Source organism: Acromyrmex echinatior, chromosome 18 (assembly GCF_024713525.1).
Source record: "Acromyrmex echinatior isolate Ae372 chromosome 18, ASM2471352v2, whole genome shotgun sequence".
Lineage (NCBI taxonomy): Eukaryota > Metazoa > Arthropoda > Insecta > Hymenoptera > Formicidae > Acromyrmex > Acromyrmex echinatior.
In genome coordinates this window covers 2,616,652-2,636,641 of record NC_141869.1, presented here as the reverse complement: position 1 = coordinate 2,636,641, position 19,990 = coordinate 2,616,652, and the positions used below count along the sequence as shown (strand labels likewise).

Below are 19,990 nucleotides of genomic sequence, written 5' to 3'. Positions count from 1 at the left end.
TGTTTAATATATATATTTTTTTATATGTATATACATGTATTCTGATTTTTCAAATGTTTTTATACACATACTATACGGTGCATAAAATTACAAATAGAATTTTATTCTGAATTCTGGCACAAATTAAAATAGTGCAAAATATACATTTTTAAATGTAAAAATACATTAAGAATGTTTTGGTTGTATAATATTGGCTAAAAGTATCAATCGAAACATTACTCAAAAAAATTTTGGTCACATAAATACATCCTGAAATTAACTGCAAAAACAAAACAAATAACTTAGTGTCTAATGGTTCATATGCAGCTAAATGACCATATCTTGTTGTATAGTTTTAGATAAATAATTTTTAAACGAATATACGTGGATATATAAATAAACTTTTATATTAATATTTATTAGTATTTATAAAATGTTTAATGTTTAATTTAATTCATAATGCTTATTTCCTTATCAAATTTGCAAATATAAAAAAAAAACCGATTTTACATACAAATTAATGCAAATAAAATTTAAAACACTTTTAAATGATGAATATGATAATATTTTATATAGATATTCAGACGTAATAATAGAATAATTTATACTTTTATGAAATTTTTATACCTTTTTGGATAATACTTTTTATTATTATTTTTTGTGTAATGCGATATACATATCCTTAATATTCTCTTTTCATTTTATGTGATGTAGGTAGATGAAATTGAAATGCAGCAACAGACAATTGGTAAAATCTCCGTAATTGACTCTGGATCGACAAAGAAAAAGAGATTGCACGAGCACGACGATCGGTAAGTAAATTTATTTATGGTACTCACGTAATTATTAATTGATTGATTACCGCAATTGATTGCGTTTTGATAGACGCTATAATTAAATGGAGAGAGAGAGAGAGAGAGAGAGAGAGAGAGAGAGAGAGAGAGAGAGAGACAGAGAGAGAAAGAGATAGGATTGATCTTTTATTCATTCATTATGTCATGAAATTTGCAAAATGTGGTAACTGCGGTATTTATATCTCTTTCACTGTCACCAAATCAGTACAATAATGACAATTTTTTATTCCTCTTGTCATACTCCTTTTTTGCAACAAATCAAAAGTCAATAATTAATATTTACATGAGAAATGTTGCGTATAATCAAGTTACGTCGAGTCTGGCATTTTCGTGTTTCGTATCAATTATTAAAGTATGGAAGTAAATACAGACTGATATAAATTGACTGAATTATTTCCTGTTTACATAGTATTCATTTTAAATATTAATCAATGTACTTGCTGTGTGGTGTAATTAATTACAAACATACATTTCGTATTGCATATATATTCGAAATTGAAAGATGCGAATGCGTTTTATGATCAATTATTTAATGTTTTGTATAAAATAGTAAATGAACTATTCGATTTAAACTAATTAATGTATATTAGTATTCTAGCGGCACGTTTGTCAATATCTAATTTACGTTGCATAAATTAATTTTACGACCAAAAATTAATTTATATACTGCAACCTCATGCAATTGTCAAACGTTGTATAATATAACATGTCTATTTTGTACACATATGTGATTTTGGTGAAATACTTTAACGTATAATATTCAATAATTCCTTAATTGGATCAGGAACAGATGCGTTAATGAACCGGTCTCACTAACGATTTCAGTTATTGAAATTGCTTTACATAATTGTAAAGGATTTTACTAAATAATGAATTGTTAAACATGCTACCAAATATTTCTCTTTACATTTATTGTTGCTTCAATTGCAGTAGTTAGTAGTTCAATATGTTGTCTCAATTTTTGTTTCGCAACATTTTATTTGCATTAACATTCACGTATTGTATTTATTATATTTTGTTCGTGGTTAAAGCCACTGTTGTATAGAATATATTTCAGAGCTAAAGCACATTCATTCGACAAACTTTTCAATGCTTTATGTATACCGCATTATGATATCTAACTCTCTGCTAAAATTAAATGTCAGTAAAGTCTAACAGCTTGCAGAGTTATGCAATAGAGAACCAACTTTAAAAACCACTTCTCCCGCGGCGATCTTTTTACAAAAAGGCAGTGGGAATAAGCTTTTACCCCTCTATTCTTTAAAATAAAGATTGAATGAAAATTTGAGAAGTGTCGCAAAGACATTCGAACTTTTTAAGACAGAAAAATATTCCGAGAGTTAAGTTCGTATTACAAAAAATTAATCGAATTGGAATTAATCGATCGTAAAAATTTGTCGGAGGGCTCATGAAAATCCTTGTTCACTTTCACAGTGAACAGAGTCGTTCGACTCTGCGTGTTGTGTCCGGATTCTTCCGATCGCTGTGGTGTTTAACAAGCTCGCGCGATCTTTAGCTTCATAACGGAGTAACAATGGCGTATTATATTATTTTCCGCGAAATTTTGTTCCCGTGTCGGCTTGTATCGAGTGGTCTGCCGTGTTCCACGATGTGATCGACGTGAACACGAGACGATAACCTCAGTGGTGTTTCGTGCCTCTCTCGATGTCACGAAATCTCATGCCTTGCGGTAATTAAATGTGATTTATGCGAAAATAACGGAAATACATATTGTGTGCGAGAGCAACGAAGGATCATTATCATGCTATTTTACAAACTTTCGATGCACATTTTAGGATGGTAACATGAATCTCTTAAGATTAACCCTTTAAAGAAATCCACTTTAATACTGGCCAATTTAATACTAAAAGATAGTGATTAATTGAACAATAATGCTTTTAATTCAATAAATAATCACTATGTTTTAGTATTAAATTTCTGTAAGAGGTCTACATAATTTTAAATAGTTCTCAGAAGATTCTCTTTTTTATGTAATTTACACTGAGAGAAAAATGGTATTTATTTTAATTATAATTATATATTACTATAATTATGATTATTACTGCTACAATAATAATAACAGTAACTATGGGTATAGTTCCAGCAACAAATATATAATAGTAAACCATATTTTTTATGATTGTCCCAAAATATAACCGTAAAATTATAGTCACTTGAATCATTTCTATGGTAATTTCAACTATTTTATGGATTATAATAACTATAATTATAGTCATTTTATGTTGCCAACTATTATACATTTGTTGCTAGAACTACACATAGTTATTATTATATATGTAGCAGTAATAATCATAATCATAGTAATATATAATCATAGTTACAAATACCAAACATTTTTCTTTCAATGTAGAAACCACAAAATTAAAACTTATCTATCTATTCAAAAAGCAAGATAATTATTTCTCAAGATAGATTTTTTTTTCTTGTTATTCTGAGTTTAACTGCTCAGATTGGCAAACTATAAAAGGCAAATAAAAAAAAAAGGTATCAGTGAAGGGACGAAAAACGTGAAAACGAAGGTTGACACGAGTAAACGAATTAACGAGCCCCGGATGAAACTGTCGTCCGCAAAGTACCTGCCATTTTTCGCCCTCAGGAGAGACCCCTCTACATATTTACACACTATTCGCGACGTACACGTATCTATGTCTGTGCGAGAGAACGAGCCCACGTGACCCCGACGCGAGATTCGAGAGGAGTGAAACGTTCCCTCCTCGGAGAGATAGCTTTCAGAGGACGCGTGAGGCATTCCTGCCTTTCAGGAGCTTTCAAGATGACCATGATCCGTGACACCGGTTGGGGAGCATCTGCTTCCTCATCCGCCTCTTTCGCCTCGAGGTCTCTCACCCTATCTCGATCTGTTCCTCCACCGTCCTATCCAACGTCGCTCAACCCCCGGCTGCGCCGACTTCTAGTCCTCTTAAACCACTATAAACCGTCTTCGACACTGAACCGAAAGCAAGCACTCGTGCACGGACGAACAAGTACGCGCAAGAACCTTAACCCGACTATCAAGAGCTACCTTCGTGCCGAGCGAAATGACCTGGGCTCCTCCCAGATTTAACGTTCAACGCGAAAATTGCCTGCTGTCTTGCGAATCGATTAAAATTATCATTCGAACGTTCGCGTGTACTCGAGAATGCTTGGTCGGCGTAAATGCGAGTTCTTTGAGATCGCGAAATTAATATATCTGTTCGTGTTGCTTTAAATTCTTAAAATTTTTGCACTTAAAATGAAATAAATATATAATTCTAACGTTAAAGAGAGAGCGAAGATGCTGAGTGCAAAAAGTTGCAAGCAACGCGAACAGACTAAATATTACAAATCGTCGAGAATCGCGGATGAGAATCCTGCGAGATATTTGAAATCTGTTATTTGTTTATCAATCAGTTATTATTACAATATTATGATATGAGTATAGGTACTGTTTACCGCGGTGCAACATGCAATATGCAGTTTGACATGTTATTCATTCCTTCAGTAAATTTAACGCAAATATTTACGGCAAGAAAATGTCGCAAACTGAATCAAAACCTTAAACGTGAAGAAAATGCTGTATTAACTGTTGCTCGAAATATTTATTTAAAGTAAGAAACGGCAAAATAATTATTGAAGTAAGCAATGTTTTGGATAAATAAGAATTGAATACATTGGAGATGAACTGGATGTATTGAACAAAGAAAGTAAGAAAAGGAAATATCGAATAGAATCTAATTTTATTACTATGAAAGTTTACTATATTTATGAAAGTTATTACTATAAAAATTTATTGATGCAGATTGCATATTATAAAATTAAAACAGTATTATAAATTTTAAGGATATTTTATTGTATTATTAAGAGGAAAAAAATGATTACAATTATTATAATTTTTAATTATAATTTATAGTCATTTTTTGGGATGATTATATAGTTGTTTTAATCATATACAATAGTCAGTCAATTGGTTGTAAATTTTTAGTTTTTCTTAATATATATTTTAATTATTATTTCATAAATAGTAAGTGAATTTAAGAAAACAGTTACAGTCACTATAATTGCGATTGTATTTACTGAATAAAAATATTTATTTTATTTAACATTTATATCTTGATATTTTACTATATTAATATAATAAAATTATAATTTATAATATAATTTTTATAGTAATCACAAAAATGGAGTGTTAATATGATTATTATTAATTATAATTAATAATTATTTTACTGTGCAATTATAGTCAAAAATATCAAATACCTTTCTCTCGGTGAAAGTGGCTTTTTTTCTAGATTGTTTTAATATCAGTCTTTTTATTTTTAAATAATCTTTTCACAAATCTAATTCATCTGAGCATAATTACTCGAAACTCAATATCAGAATTATGTGATTTGTAGCTGTGTATTTATATAGTTTGGTATTTCGTAAAATATATCGCGCGTATCGGTGCTTGTGCTTTTGACCTTTTGTATCACACAGTAGTAACGTATGTGTGTACGTCGCATTCCACGGGTGCAGAAGTTCCGAGTAATATGCAAATATTACGGCGCGGCTAATTACATGGGTATCGTAACAGTTTCAGCGACCCGCCTAATTTACGTTGGCCGTTATTTTACAACTATAATTTAAACCATTTATTTTTGCGTCGCGCCGCTTTACACAATAAATAAGCAGGTGTGCTTTGTGTCCCCTCCCCCTCCCCCTCCTTCCCCCACTCGTTCTTGTTCCATTTATTTTTATCTCTAATTGTGTGCTTTTGCGTATGCGTAGTTGGCAAATCATTATATTTGCATATATCTCTTTCGCGTTCACCGATGTTCAATAGTATATTCCCCTTAGATAAACTAAACGGGTGTATCTCTATCCCCGGGAGGGATGCAGGTTCACTGTGTTACGTAAGCACGCCCAATTATTAGTGAACACAAATTCACATTAATAGTAATTATTTGTCTATTAAATTTACCTCCCCACGTACAGAAAGCGCATCTCAGACTTGGGCGAATAAACGCGAATAAATTTTGTATCTCCTGATGGATGCGTTTATCAATAGAATATGTATATACTATCGATCGCAAATGAATTAATTAATCAGACTCGTACACAAACGAGTTAACGAGTGTATTAAATTTATTACTTCTTCATCTCATTTCTCGTCGAAAATAAAATCTCCGGTAGAGCTTCCGGCGAGTCCCCGGGTAAACGTTTAACGATGCTATCGCACTCGTAGACGCATATCGTTCTATTTCGCGGGGGTAGAGGGTAGATCCGCACGACAGGGTGTTGAGGAGCACGTTGCTCATCCCTTTTTACCTTCTGTCCATTTCGGCGACGTGCATTATTCGAGTACGCACACTCTTAGAAACAGACATCCCTTTCTGCCCTGATATTCTCCGCGGTGGTGGCGGTGGTGGTGCACGAGTCCGAGAACCCCTTTCGTCGCGCCCTCCGCTCTTCCTCCGCCCTCCGCCACCTCTACCTCCACCTCCACCTCCACCGCCACCTCCTCGGGAGGCTTTGCAGGCTGCGCGTCCGTCGCGGCGCCGTTTGCTCGTCTTTGCCGTCAGTGTGCCGTCCGCCGTTGGTCGAGAACCACGTGTTCCCAGTGGCGTGTTATGTTGCGTCGCGAGGGGTGGCTGTCGCGCGTCTCTTCGTGTCACTCGCAGACAACCGGGCGATAACCCGGGTGAGGGATAACTGACGACAGCTCCGAAAATTATACGTGCGCGACGTGTCACAAAAGTTTCCTCAGGAATGTCACGGATGACACGCGTGGGACCTCGTCGAATTTAACGCGAGACTCTCGCACATGTCAGACTTCGTGGGACGGATGTAAATAGGAATAGAGTGGAAAAGGCAATAATTCATCATTTTTTTCTTTTCTTTTTTCTGTAAAACGGAGTTTATTGCAACGGACGCAGAGTTACGTTTCTATCGACAGGCGATGTTCGTTTCTCTAATGTGCTTGTAATCTTTTCATGAAATGTATGAGCTGTGTGAATACGAGCGACGAAACGATTTAACATGAGATGAACGAATATTGTCGCAGGATTTTCTGACTCGGTGTTCCTAGTTTCGAATGATCTCTGGTCGATGAAAACAAAAATTGATGATTGTGTGATCGGATTCCATCGGTTTCTTCAATTCTCCCTCGAATCGATTCCAGGTGGTTCGCAATTATTGCTGCCCCAACGTGATTGCAGGCCTTTGCGTCCCCTAGGTCGTTACTTGGACCGATTCCAGGAAAACCCCCAAATCTGTGGTGGTCCAACGTGATTGAACATCTCCGCAGTCCTTCGGTTTTTATACATATTGCGATAGTTCGCTCGACAAACTCGTGTCTAGTTTGGTCAACCAGAATTGTCGAAGTGAACCTCGAATGTCTTTAATCTCGTCAGAGTTATTATTAATTTTTAATAAAATCACAATCGTTCTCACAAATCACTGAAATGATAAGCATTTATCCGGCGAGAGAATTGCTCGAATTCTAATTCTCATGGCTGGACACAGTGATCAGATGTAAGATCGTGTCGATTTTATAATTAGTTCGGATGAATAAAAGCTATCCATAGAGAGCTAATTATTGTGAAGAGACAGTGTCGTGCAACGCAAATTTACGTGAAAGTAAATCTTTATGTAAATATCTACACTATCTTCATATAAATATCTACAATATATATATATATATATATATATATATATATATATATACAAAGGACAATTTACCATAAATCTCTGAAGACTTCGTTCGATCTACGTAACTATGTTTATGTCAATTGATCTTCGTTCTTCGGATTTGAAAGATCGACCGCATCTGGTGAATTAGTGGAGAACGTTCTCCAGATCTCCCTTAGCTCTTCGTTCTTTTAACACTGACGTGGTGAACTGTTCCTTCGATTCATACATTTCACATAACCATTGAGGATCTCTGCAGATACTATGGTGAACGTTGCGGGTTATCGGCGATGGCGGCGCCTGGATAGACCAGAAGTGCAAGGGATTTTCCACCGTCTTGGACATTACCACGCTCGTATTGCGCTTTAGTAACGGACGAGCAGTGGTCAACCAGAAAGCGAGAGCGGAAGCAAGAACAGAAAGAGAGAGAGAGAGAGAGAGAGAGAGAGAGAGAGAGAGAGAGAGAGAGAGAGAGAGAGAAAGAGAGCGAGAGAGAGGTGGGAGGAAAAAACAATGTGGAGTCGGAGAATCAGTGCTCTCTGGATGCTTTAATTAGTGTTTAATTAGAGACGAAAAATTGGGCGCACAGCAGCGGATACCGAAAGCGTTTTATTATCGTTAGATCAACATCCCCGTGCTGGAACTAGGGATTCAGGTGAGAAGGGATGCTCCTGGTAGGTGGATCGAAAGAAAACATCTGTCATCAACCATCCGTCTACAGCTTGTCGTCGCGTCTTGCGTGAATTTCGAGAAATGTGCAACTACTAAGTAACCGCTGATAAGATTGTCTCTTATGACTCCAACTCGGACGGGAAGAGGATGGCGTTGGTCGAGCTGATGATCGTGGCGTAAGTGTCCGTGGGTGATCCGGTGACTGTCGAAGCGATGACTTAACGTGGGTAGAACGAATACTGTCGGCTCGTAGATGAGTTGGCCGTAGATCAGTTGTGCCAGGTCGGAGAGAAGGAGAGTGCGTATACCCACGCGATCGTTACGTCGTGCGTAATCTTTTTCCGTCACAAGGATTTGCGCGGAATAACGAGAGAACATGTGGAATGTAGTGCTGTTGTTCCTCGGACTAATGAAGGCTGTCTCGTACGTTGCTGGAAGCGGTACCACCGCAGATGAGAAATCAGGTACGTTTGCGTTGCGTACTGTCTTGTGCCCTGTTGCGCCAGTTGTTGCGTTCGAAACGTAACAAGATCACGATCGCGTATTATTATTAGCGTTGCATCCTTAATAAATTGTTCCCCGTTATTATCTTTTTACTTGCTTCGTAACGAGCTTGATTTGCTCCATGAATTTTGCGTACACACGATGTGAAATGTAAAATATTAAATCCAACAAATTGTCCCGATTTTATATATTGATCAGTTAATACATATTTAACTTGCGATTTGTTCGATGGTGCAAAACGGCGAATCTCACGAAATTCTCGATTTATCCGAGCGTCCTATTAACGTTTGTTATGTGTCATTGATTGGAAATTTAAATGCTTTTAATAATTGTACTTGAAATAATATTTAGGATAAACGTACTTTTATGTTTTTACATTTTTACGAGATCATCACTCGCTCGTTTCTGTAAAAGCATTGAAGTTACTTTTACCCTGTTTCTATGCCGCACATCCGTTCTCTGTTCGGTAGAAAATATCAGACAGAACCAAACTTTATATCGATACATCGGGAGGCTTCAATTTTATTTTTGTCTGACTCATGATAGGAAATGTCGCAACGAGAACCAGAGAGGCAAAATATATTTTTGTCAGGACCAATGAAAAACAAGCACGCGATCGCTTTCTGGCAACGATGATTCCTATTCGTCTTTTTCTTCCTCTTTTTTTTACATACAGAATCGTTAATTCTGGCTAACCAGAATCAGAGATCCAATCTTCCTTTTCTTTCATCTTTCATGTGTAAAAAAAGGAAGATAGATTAAATTGATAGATTATATTTACAATCATAGAACGTTTATCGAAACTGCTGTAAAATAAAACACACGCAATTATAAGCTTATTCAAATATGAATCATAAAAGTATTGCAAATAATATTATATATTAACATTTAGTTTTATTTATTTTTACGATTCTACGGTTTAACGTTAGTCAAAGTTAATTCATATTTTGCTTGAGGAAATTAATTCATGTGTAACTACGAAATCATAAAATAACAGTGCATAATATTGAAATTATGAAATTGAATATTGCCATGCGGAGCGGTAAAATTTATGATATCGCGATATATTCATGTGGTAGACATTTTCACAAATCCATAGTGAATGATTACGTGCAGAATAAGAAGCTACCGAGAAATATCCTTTGTTGGTCAGTGGTATGGGAGGATATCACTTTGTTGATACAGAATATTGCGGAAACGTATCAAGAACTTACGTCGGTTAAATTTGTTGAGTCATTTCTTTGTACATCTTCTCTCGTTTCGTTGAGCGTCCAATTATTTTTATGAAACCTTTAGGCAGTTACGTTTGTGTTCGGATGACATAAGTAACGCAGTGGAAACCTCTGACCTTATTATATCGTTCGTGTTTAACCTTTCTCGGACACACAGATACAATCACAATTCCTTCTTGCAGTAAAAAAAGGAAAAATGTTAAATGCCAAACAGATATATATATATATATATATATATATGTATATATAATATTCTTTTTCTACTTCTATACTTTAGAATTTCCACTTCCAGAGACTGTTTTAAAATTTTTAACAGTATATATTTGTCACATATCTGTACAAATTGAAACGAAATTAAAAGTTAGTATCGCAAAAGTATCTAAATTTTTCAACGAGATGTGGTAGTTACAAGTGGATTTAAATTAATGGATTTTCCAATAGTATAGTCTATGTTATTTAAAGTGTTTCAATTCTTTTTGATATTTATTTTCGACACAATCAATCGCGTATGTTTCTATTCAAGTAGTTGAATGACGTTCGTTCATTTAACTATAAACTGTCGACATTGTACGTCACTGTAAACTAGTTCAAACTATCTCAAAGTCATTGCATAGCGCATGGCTTGCATTTTTCAAGAGTATCACTTATACTTGGCGCCACCAGTGTAAAGCTACAAATACATGATCGCGTGTAATCATGTAATAATGAAATTTCACAAATTATAAGATTTCTTTTATTTATTTCGATTTTGGTTTTACTATTTATTTCGAGTGCAAGGCGATGGAAGCAGCAATAATTAACAGCCTAGAGCTTTCGTGCGAAAAGCTCCGAGGATCTCGTTAAGCCCTGTCAAAATTTCTGCCTTTGACCGGTATTTTCGGTTGCGTAACTTGTGTCCACGAATCTTGTATCATCATTCCAATATCGAGCCAAGTCATGCAGAAACTAATTCTCCATCGAGACAGAAATGTATATTTTTTTTATTAAAAAAATGAAATAATATTTCAATCACGATTCTGAGCGGGGATAAAGGAATTTTTTTAATAATACGCTAGCAATTGAAATCTTACCTCTTCATATTTTATCTCGCGCATTCACATCGTAAGCATGTTATTCGCACTTCAGTATTTACTCTGCCAATTGTCTCCAGCATAGTTCCCAATACTAAACAAGTTCACCGAGCACTGCCGAGAATTCGATTAAGGCGCTGCGATTCAGGCGCAAAGATATTCTGCCCCCGTCAATCAGGCAGAAAGGTCTAGAGATTCCGTTCCGTTGATCACAAGAGATTGACGACGAACCGAGTCGCTTATCCGTATTTCCGGCGGTAAAGGATTCGATTGGATTTTATCTTGTGCATTCGCATTTACTTCCGCATGCCCGATTTGTAAGTAACATTCATTCCCGCTTCATGTTAAGAACGCACATCGTCGACAATGTTTTTTTAGATTTTCTTTGTAAGCGAGAAATAGGTAATTGGTATATTTTTTTTTCATTAATTCAAACTCTGTTATTATTTAACTAAATAGAATCAGTTGTGCAAAGAATGCACAAGTAGATCTTATTTTTTTCGATTAAATAATTTAATAATAAAATTGAAGCAATCTCAAGAGAAATCATTTTTTATTACGAATATCGCAAGAGATTGACGACGAACCGAGTCGTTTATCTGTATTTCCGGTAGTAAGGGATTCGATTAGATTTTATCTTGCGCGTTCGCATTTACTTCCGCTCGCCTGATTTGCAAGTAACGCTCGTTTCCGCTTCATGTTGAGAACGTGATATCGTCGACAATTTTAGATTTTCTGCACAAGTGAAGAATAAATGGTATATTTTCCATTAATTCAAACTTCACTATTATCAACTTAATAAGTTCAGTTATGCAAAGAAATGCACAATTAGATTTTTTTCTTTTGCTACTAAATAATAAATTTAATAATAAATTGAAGCGGTCTTAAGAGAGAAATAATTTTTCATTATGACATAACCTATCAAAGTTAATAATAATAATAATAATGATGAAACGTAGCTCGTTTCTACACAGAAATGTCCAATTATCAAAGTCTTCAAAGGAGTCTCCGTCTGAGTTGGCCGTTCGTTTGCATCTTTGTATCGCTTTTCGGTTCGCACCGATCGATAGCGCCACCTCGTCTTATGACAGGAACAGACCTCGTGTTTAAAGGACGTAGGGCCGGGAACACGCGTACGAACACAAACCAACCGTGTACACGGACCTAGCCGGTGACACATTACACAGGAATATATTAAAGGGCATCACGTTCGTGTGCGTGGATGGATGGGCCCGGACAGACTGGAACTTGGCCGTTATAATAGGCGAGGCTACGCCACCAAGTTTGAGGAACTTACCGGGTTGGACAACTGAGGCTTGAAGAGCCGGAGGCTGGTGGGAAGTTCGGACACGTAGTGCGATTCTGCAAGTACTTTAGGCGTCGTTTCTGGATACGGGACGGCGTCGCGGCGCCGACACTTTCACGCCGGAGAGCTTTCTTAGCTCCGGGTTTAGAGCGTTAGAAGGGTATCTCGCAGAATATCTGTCTTTCTCTCTCTCTCTCTCTCTCTCTCTCTTTAGATTTTCATGCTTTCGTGTCGGTGCCGCAGATGGACGCTTTCAGCTCATTTATTAATCCACTCCGCGCTCACGAGATTAAATCGTCTTCTCTCTTGGCGCGCGTTAAAGATTAAGAATGCGCCGGCTAAAGAAAAAGCTAACTAAAGCCTTTAATTCCTCGATCGAAGAGTTGCCGTCTGTTAATGCTATCGCAATATTTGATATCAGTGATCGGTTTTCTTACACATTACACAAATATTCATGTGTCTCCATAGGTTTCATTAACAGTTGGACATTTTTAAAATTTACATAATGAGTCTGAAATCTTCGAAGATCTCGAATGTATTCTTCAGCAAAAATGTAAAGGATCAGAATTGTACAATAATTTTCCGCTTATATCTGCTGTGTAAATTATACTGAAATGTTCCATAATTTGAACGAAGAATTAAAGACACCTTTCTCTTTTCCCATTTCTTTATCAATAAATTTTCATCCCATTTATTGATCCGGCAATTGGCGATTGTAATACTAACGTAATTACGTCGATTGAAAATTGCGAAGGGTAAGCCGTGCGTGTTGTAATAACAAGAACATGTTCGAAATGTAACAATTATCGACTGCGACGTTACGCGTTGCTGGGTGGCTTTTGTCGAGTGTCATTTGCACACGCAGAAATATTGCGGTGAAAACTCTATCGGCGTTGTTCAAAGCGCACGAATCACACACGATTATATTTTTGACATGTTTGGGAAAAGGTGTGTATAAAATAAAAATACAATAGAGAAAGAAAAAAAAATTCAATAAATGTACCGAGTCTATTAATTGCGCTAGATATCTTCCAGTTGATTCAACAGTATATAGCACGGCTGTAAATTTTCCATGTGTCATTGTGTGGATCTGGGTGAAATCAATTTCACTTATTTCTTGTTAGAGGTGGCTCTACAGAAACGTCTGCTACCTGGTAAGATTCATAGTTATGACATAGTCACTTATCCGAGCGCCCTATATTTTTCGCCGTACCGACCCGTGATTTCTGCATACTCGTACTTTATGGTAGGTATGATCGATAATTCTTACGGTAAAACCTGCCACGCTAGCGAATATCGCGATGTATTTGCGTTATTAAGAAGCATCGGCGCGAATGCATCAAACCGGGTCGCACTCGTTATTAATTATTGATAGTTATGATTATAACGTGACAGCGTAATAACAGTCGAAAATGGAGGAATGTATACAGCGTCGAATGTTGCATTCCCTTCTCTCTCTCTCTCTCTCTCTCTCTCTCTCTCTCTCTCTCTCTCTACCACTTTCGATAATAAATATATTTGGAAAGCAATTAACGATGTTAACGATGTTGCATACGTCAAGTGTCATTCACATGCTGTGTTTTCTATTTCGTTCAATATTGTGATTACATTTCTGTTATTTAAATGAAATGTAGATAGTTACATATGGAACACAGTTAATATAAAAGCGTTTGCTGAATCGTGCATCTCCGGGAAATCGAAGTGATTTATTTATATTTGTTGGGGGATTATATTTATTTGTTGATGCTAAGATTAGAAAACGTGTAAATATTTTAAAGGAAATAATATTTAAAAATGCATCGTTAGAACGCGATTACGTTGGAAGTGAGCTAAGATAAAAATAAGTGTAAAAAAATACGACGACATAATATACGAGAAAAATATATAAATATACCAAAGCACGTTTTCTGCTTGTGAAAATGTAAAATTACAGCTATGACTCAGATCGAACTGGAACTTGTGCATTCCAGTTAACCGTAAATATCTCGAGATGCCGGTAGCGTTTCGTGAGAAAACTCAGTTTGCAATATCGTATGTAGCGGCAGGCGGAATGCGGACGGATAAAGAAGAAAAGATTAAAGTGTTCGTGGACGCAGGTTGCTCCACTTCTTCCAAGTGCAAACATGGCAGGCAGGTAGGAAAAGCGGGCATGTAGGCACGAGCGACGTAGTCGATAAATAGCAAATACGAGGGACGAGCGTGCCTTTAAAAATAGAGAAAACGGGTCTATTCGCGATCAAAGAAAAGACCAGAGCTCGTATGCGAACGGTCGTTGCGGTGTGTCTCGCCTCGTGTGCACACGACACGTGTATACACGCGCGTGCGATACGCGGACCTTAACACGTACTAGTGCTTTTACTGCTGGCTGCTGCTGCTGTTGTTGTTGAGATATCTAGGAGGAAGACGCGAAAGGGTGACGTATATATCGAGACATACATTGAGTTTTCTTTCTCCGAGGGTGGTTTAACGAACCGATCCGCCGCAGTTTCCTTCCAGCAATTCTTCCGACTTTCTTCTCTTACCTTCCAGTCGCATCCCGGCACTTTCGGACTGTTCCTACTCTTCCCGCTTCCGTTTCCCAACCCTCGGTCCACCGTCACGTAATGCACCCTTTTGTCGCGTGTCCTCGCCACATCTCTTCCGGCTACGGCTCGTTCGTTCTCCCGTTCACGCGTTCATCCTATTCCGGTAATCTTATTTCTTAATTTTCCTCTCGCGACACATACGACGCTTACGATATTTCTTCCAATTTCGCGAAGGAACGGTGAAATGCCTGCCGATTGCGGTTCCTCTGACTTCCGATCGAGATGAAGACGACTGAGAGGAATTTCAAAATAGGCTTTCCATTTTGCACGACGTTTTGATTAGAAAAGCGTTCTTTAAAATTAAATCCATTCGCAGAAAGTTATATTTCGCGGTCTACGCACGTGGTGAAAATTGAGGTCCTAGCGCTTCATTTAAACATGATTGCTTGACTGATGACAATATTGTGTTGATATAGCTAATACGAATGACCTAGTTGACGTGACTGAGATTTAAAGTGCGTGACTAATGCGATAATATTAGCAGAATCATAGAAGCTTCTATGAATTCGCTAATAATGTCATCAAATTATAGTCACGCATCTTAATTCTTTATACATATCTATACGGATCTTTTTTGACGTTTTTCAGACGTTTCACTCTCGAATTTCTTGGCACAAATTTCAATTTTTATTAAATAAAAATTTTAACATTTGAGTTAAATAACTATTTGGCAATGTAGAAGAGATGTTGAAAAGCAATCTTAAATTTTTCTAGATTTTTTGGAAGTCTAGAATAATAATCAAAATTGGACAAAAAACCTAAAGTGTCTACAGAGTAAATAATTATTTTTAGTTTTCTAGTTCATATTTTTTTTCGAAAATTATAAATTCTTCGGATTTGAAGATGCATCATTTTTATCTTTGTGTCTAGTCTTATATTACGATTAGAATGTATATGAAACTCGCAAAGTTAATATTTAATAGGAATGCACCGGATCGTATAATTACCGGATATCCGGGCAGAATGTAACATCGGATATCCAAGAAGGCAATTTCTTCGAGTCGGATATCCGACATTTTCCGGATATCCGACTGGATTCCGAGAAAGTCTTCTAAAAAAAAGCCTATAGGGAAAAAGATTGTAATTTTGCGACAATGTATAAGATATTATAGTATCATGAATATGCATACTTATTTCTAGAACATTTGTATAAGAAAAAAATCAATAATTTAATGATATCAAATATCAACCTCTGGGATATCTCCCCAGATAATAGTGATATCCGGCTGCATCCTTAGTTTAATATATTTGTCCAAGATTGTTTTATAGTCCGCGTCCATTTGGGATACATATATCTATATGTATTTTCAAGTTCGCTCGAAGCACTTTCCGGCACTTAGCACGTACGTTTCAAAGAGACTCTTTTATTCCTGGCGAGAGATTACGAGGCGGTCACCTTTTCACGCGCGAAGTCTCCATTTCTGCGACTACGTGACTCAGGGAGTGCAAGATCTCTTCGCTCTAGGAGCGCATACAACTTGTGTTAATATCACGCTTTATTGCCGCGTAATTTTTATCCCGGAGCTCTTCACGATTCATTGGCTGCCCTCGCTTCCTTTGTGATACGGATCGATGGGGCACAAAAAAGGTAGGCGCCAGCGCGAGGGAGAATCTCGCCGATTTCGTTTTTCCTCTCCGCTCTTTTCAGGAACTTTACGCTTCGCGCCTGCGGCAGTTTATTTCACACCGTGACATTGCCGGCACGATATATAATTCCTCGCGTAACTCTAATCGAGAAGTGGATTCGCTTAATCGCGAGCAACCAGTTAATTTTCGGGATGAAAACTTTCATCGACGTCCACTATTGGACGGAAAAGTTGTATAAAAGGTCCAGGGACTCGTTTGTAATCAGAGTAAACTATGGAAAACTGTCGCGTTAAGGGAACTTTAGAGCTGCATTTGATCTGAAGTTACGCGATACGCGCAAAAAAAAAAAACAAAATTGATCGTCTGGCATTAATAATGGACAAAGCGGATTATCGTCCGGACGTTTTTCACGGGTGCCCTGTTGTTTGGCCGTAACATAATTCACTCGTTGCCTCTCGCCCTCTTCTGCTGAATGTATTGTATTTGTTGCTAATATTATTGGGACGTGTATTTGTTCGGTGGGCTTCGCGTTTAAACTATGAGTGATATATAGAGTATTCACTGTCAACCGAGTTAATGTTCAGCTTGTCGTTTGCTGTTATCATTATCGACACAATGAATTTTCATTTGCATTGTAATGGAATGGGGGATAAAATAGAATTTTAATTTTAACATTGACGTTGAGATTTGTATGTGATAGTTTTTACGTAAATTTTGCTTAATGCATTTACTGTTCTATTAAGTGTAATTATCTTCTATTGATTTCTACTCAAACAGAATCGATAGTTTTAACACTGTTACACTTAATCCAGTTAAATATGTAAGACGATTTTATTGATGGTTTTTTAAATTTAATTCGCGCTGTTAAATGATTAATGACCGCAACAAAAGTTTCGGAGAGACACGATAAGGTAGACACATTAATGTACATCGCGCGAATCATCTCGACGTGTTATCGGTTATTTCATGCTCTACAACGTTCTCCATCTACATGGGCTACCGACCTTTGATCATTCACTGTGTAGCCGACATATTTTCCAATAAGAGGAACGTAAATGTATTTATATAACGTGGCCAAGCTTGCACGGGATCGATTAGAATAATCTGTCTCGGGGATATTTCGGACAATACAGTAAAATCTTGATAACCTGAAGAGTTCGCTTTAAAAATAGGTTATCGATTTGAAAAGTGAAAGACTAATAAATGCTATTGTTGAGAAATTGGAGAAAGGAATATTATCCATAAATGTCGTAAGTTTCTCGAGAACATTTTTCGGATTAAAATTACTTAGCGAAAGATCTGTTATACGTTGCTTGAAATTCCGACAAATTTTTACACTTGAAATAAGATAAATATATATTCGAGCATTGAAGAGAAAGAAAGAGAAAATATTGAGGTGCAAAAGGTGCAAGCAACGTGAACAGACCTACAATTTATGGAATAAAATTATCTTTTGTGATCGATTTCGATCAATGTGCTGTTCGAGGTCGACAACTTTTCGTCGGACGCAATTATGACTGGTACATGTCCAAAGGAAAAAAGGAATATCGTACTAGTTCGCCGATTTGGCGAGAGCGAGCTCTCGCATACTTCGATTTGCGCATCGCCGCACGTTTTATTTATATTTTCGATTCAGCCCACCGCCGAACATCCCTTCTCGCTCCGAATACATCGAATCCAATATTTTCCCCGTCGGTTTTTGGAGGATACATACCGGCTTTAAGCCCGATTCTGTCGTGTCGACAGTTACAAACGAGACGTCCTATAACTGTCAGCGATGAGGGAGATGCCAAAACGCAGAAGTCTTCTTTCTTCGGATTACATGAATATCTCGATCCTGTTCGTTTGGAAATTGCACTTACTGCACGAATGATAGCGTGTGTAGTTTTTGCATCATGTGTAGGAAACAGAGAATAGAAAAGAGAAAGAGAGAATTTCGAATATGTGATATTTTTTGCTTTTCGTGGGTTAATCTTAAATGATTTTTTGTTCTCTCTAAATCTGAATCAGTGGATAATCACTTATATCACTGCCATTGATAATCAGTGAATTAAATATGAGATTCCTAACTTAGCTAATCTTTATTATGTGATCTAACTAATCTTTTAGTGCTTAAATTCAATGAATACGGCATTGGAAAATTGAAATTAACGTGCAAATAGTTACATAATGTGCAAATTTTAGTTAATAATGCTTAAACGTTCTTCCTTTTTTAATTGAACTTCACTGATTATTATAGTGCTAAGTATGCCTGGGTAATTAGTGATTATTCACTGATTCAGATTTAGAGAGTCAATTGCAGAATAGATTCAGGGAAAGAACAGTTTTTTATTGAAATATTAAAAAATTTCACTAGATACAGATCTGGCAAGAATTTTATCGGACCATCAAAATAATTATATAGGGATACTTAAATTAGTTACTAGAATGTAAAAAACTTTTTACAGCAGTATTATCATGTTTGAACCTCTTAAAATTATTTTGATAGTCCAACATAATTATTGTGATAGTCCAAGAAAATTATTTTCAGATTTGTATCTAGCTAATTTTTTAGATACTTTAAACAAAATTATTTTTTTCACATTGCAACTTCATTTCTCTTCATTTAAAATTTGCATAAAACATCTTGTTATTTAAAGGTATTTGGTTCCTTTGAAATATCTTCTGTCTTTTCTCTTATATTATGAGAAATTTATTTATAGTATTGTCAAAACATTTATTCTCGTTCTCTTTCTTTTCCCTTATAAATGCTTGCATTAGCATCAAGCTTTGCTTACTGAATAGCATGACTCCAATAGCACGTCGGATTCTCACGCTTGTTCGGCGAGTTTCGGGCGCATACCATGAATTTGATGCACGCATGCAGCTGGGGAATGCGCGTCGACATACTACAATCTTAAGTTAATCCAATCATCCAGTCGCTAGTGGCAGCAGTCAACACGAGAGGGTTTTCACAATTGAATCTTGCTGGTGGGATCGATTCCACTTCCGACGTTGTCTCACGGAACGATTTCATGTTATTTCGCCATCGTCGATTGTTGGTATCATGCGGAGTGAAGGGTTGAGGATAAGCGGACGCGTATAAGTGGTAAGACGTGGGGGATATAAGCCACTTGTTTCAGCCCGCATCAACGAGATCCTACGGGATATACGAATTTACTTGGAGCTAAGAGCCGTCTCTCGTTGCTTTTTGTTCTGTATTCAGCCGCAGGTGCTTCCAGATGAAAAACCTGCGGCAGTCAGCTTTGTACGGAACTGCTCGCGATAAAGCGAAGGGAACGTAACGTTTCCTTCCCATTTACCTCTAACATATTAAAAAAATTGATATGACGGTTAAACAGAGTATCTAGTATATGTTGAATAACACGCGTCATAAGCATACGAATAAAAAGGAAAACGAATGTTTTAAGCGTAAAACGCACAAAGCGAGAAAAATGAAATAATAAACGTTTTTGCTGGCATGCATTTTTCGATTCCATTCGATTCGTATTACGTAAATCGAGTTAGAGTAATTATATTCAGATCGATGCGA

The 19,990-nt window shown here is 36.7% G+C and overlaps 1 protein-coding gene and 1 long non-coding RNA gene across 4 annotated transcripts in view; one reads left to right on the top strand and one right to left on the bottom strand.

Moving 5' to 3' along the window:
• The window catches only part of LOC147906755 (uncharacterized), an 80,960-nt gene that overhangs the window by 30,281 nt on the left and 30,689 nt on the right, over positions 1 to 19,990 (bottom strand). The window lies entirely within an intron of this gene.
• LOC105147740 (kin of IRRE-like protein 1) overlaps positions 6,387 to 19,990 on the top strand; it is a 447,481-nt gene continuing 433,877 nt past the window's right edge. Inside the window, exons 1-2 of one of the 3 annotated variants that reach the window (XM_087415491.1) lie at positions 6,387 to 7,463; positions 7,762 to 8,638. In XM_087415491.1, the coding sequence (XP_087271617.1) occupies positions 8,551 to 8,638 (88 nt within the window). In that variant the 5' untranslated portion in view covers positions 6,387 to 7,463; positions 7,762 to 8,550. Of the gene's footprint in view, positions 7,464 to 7,543; positions 8,639 to 19,990 lie in introns of all 3 variants that reach the window. The other 2 variants (XM_087415489.1, XM_087415488.1) reach the window with 2 other exon arrangements.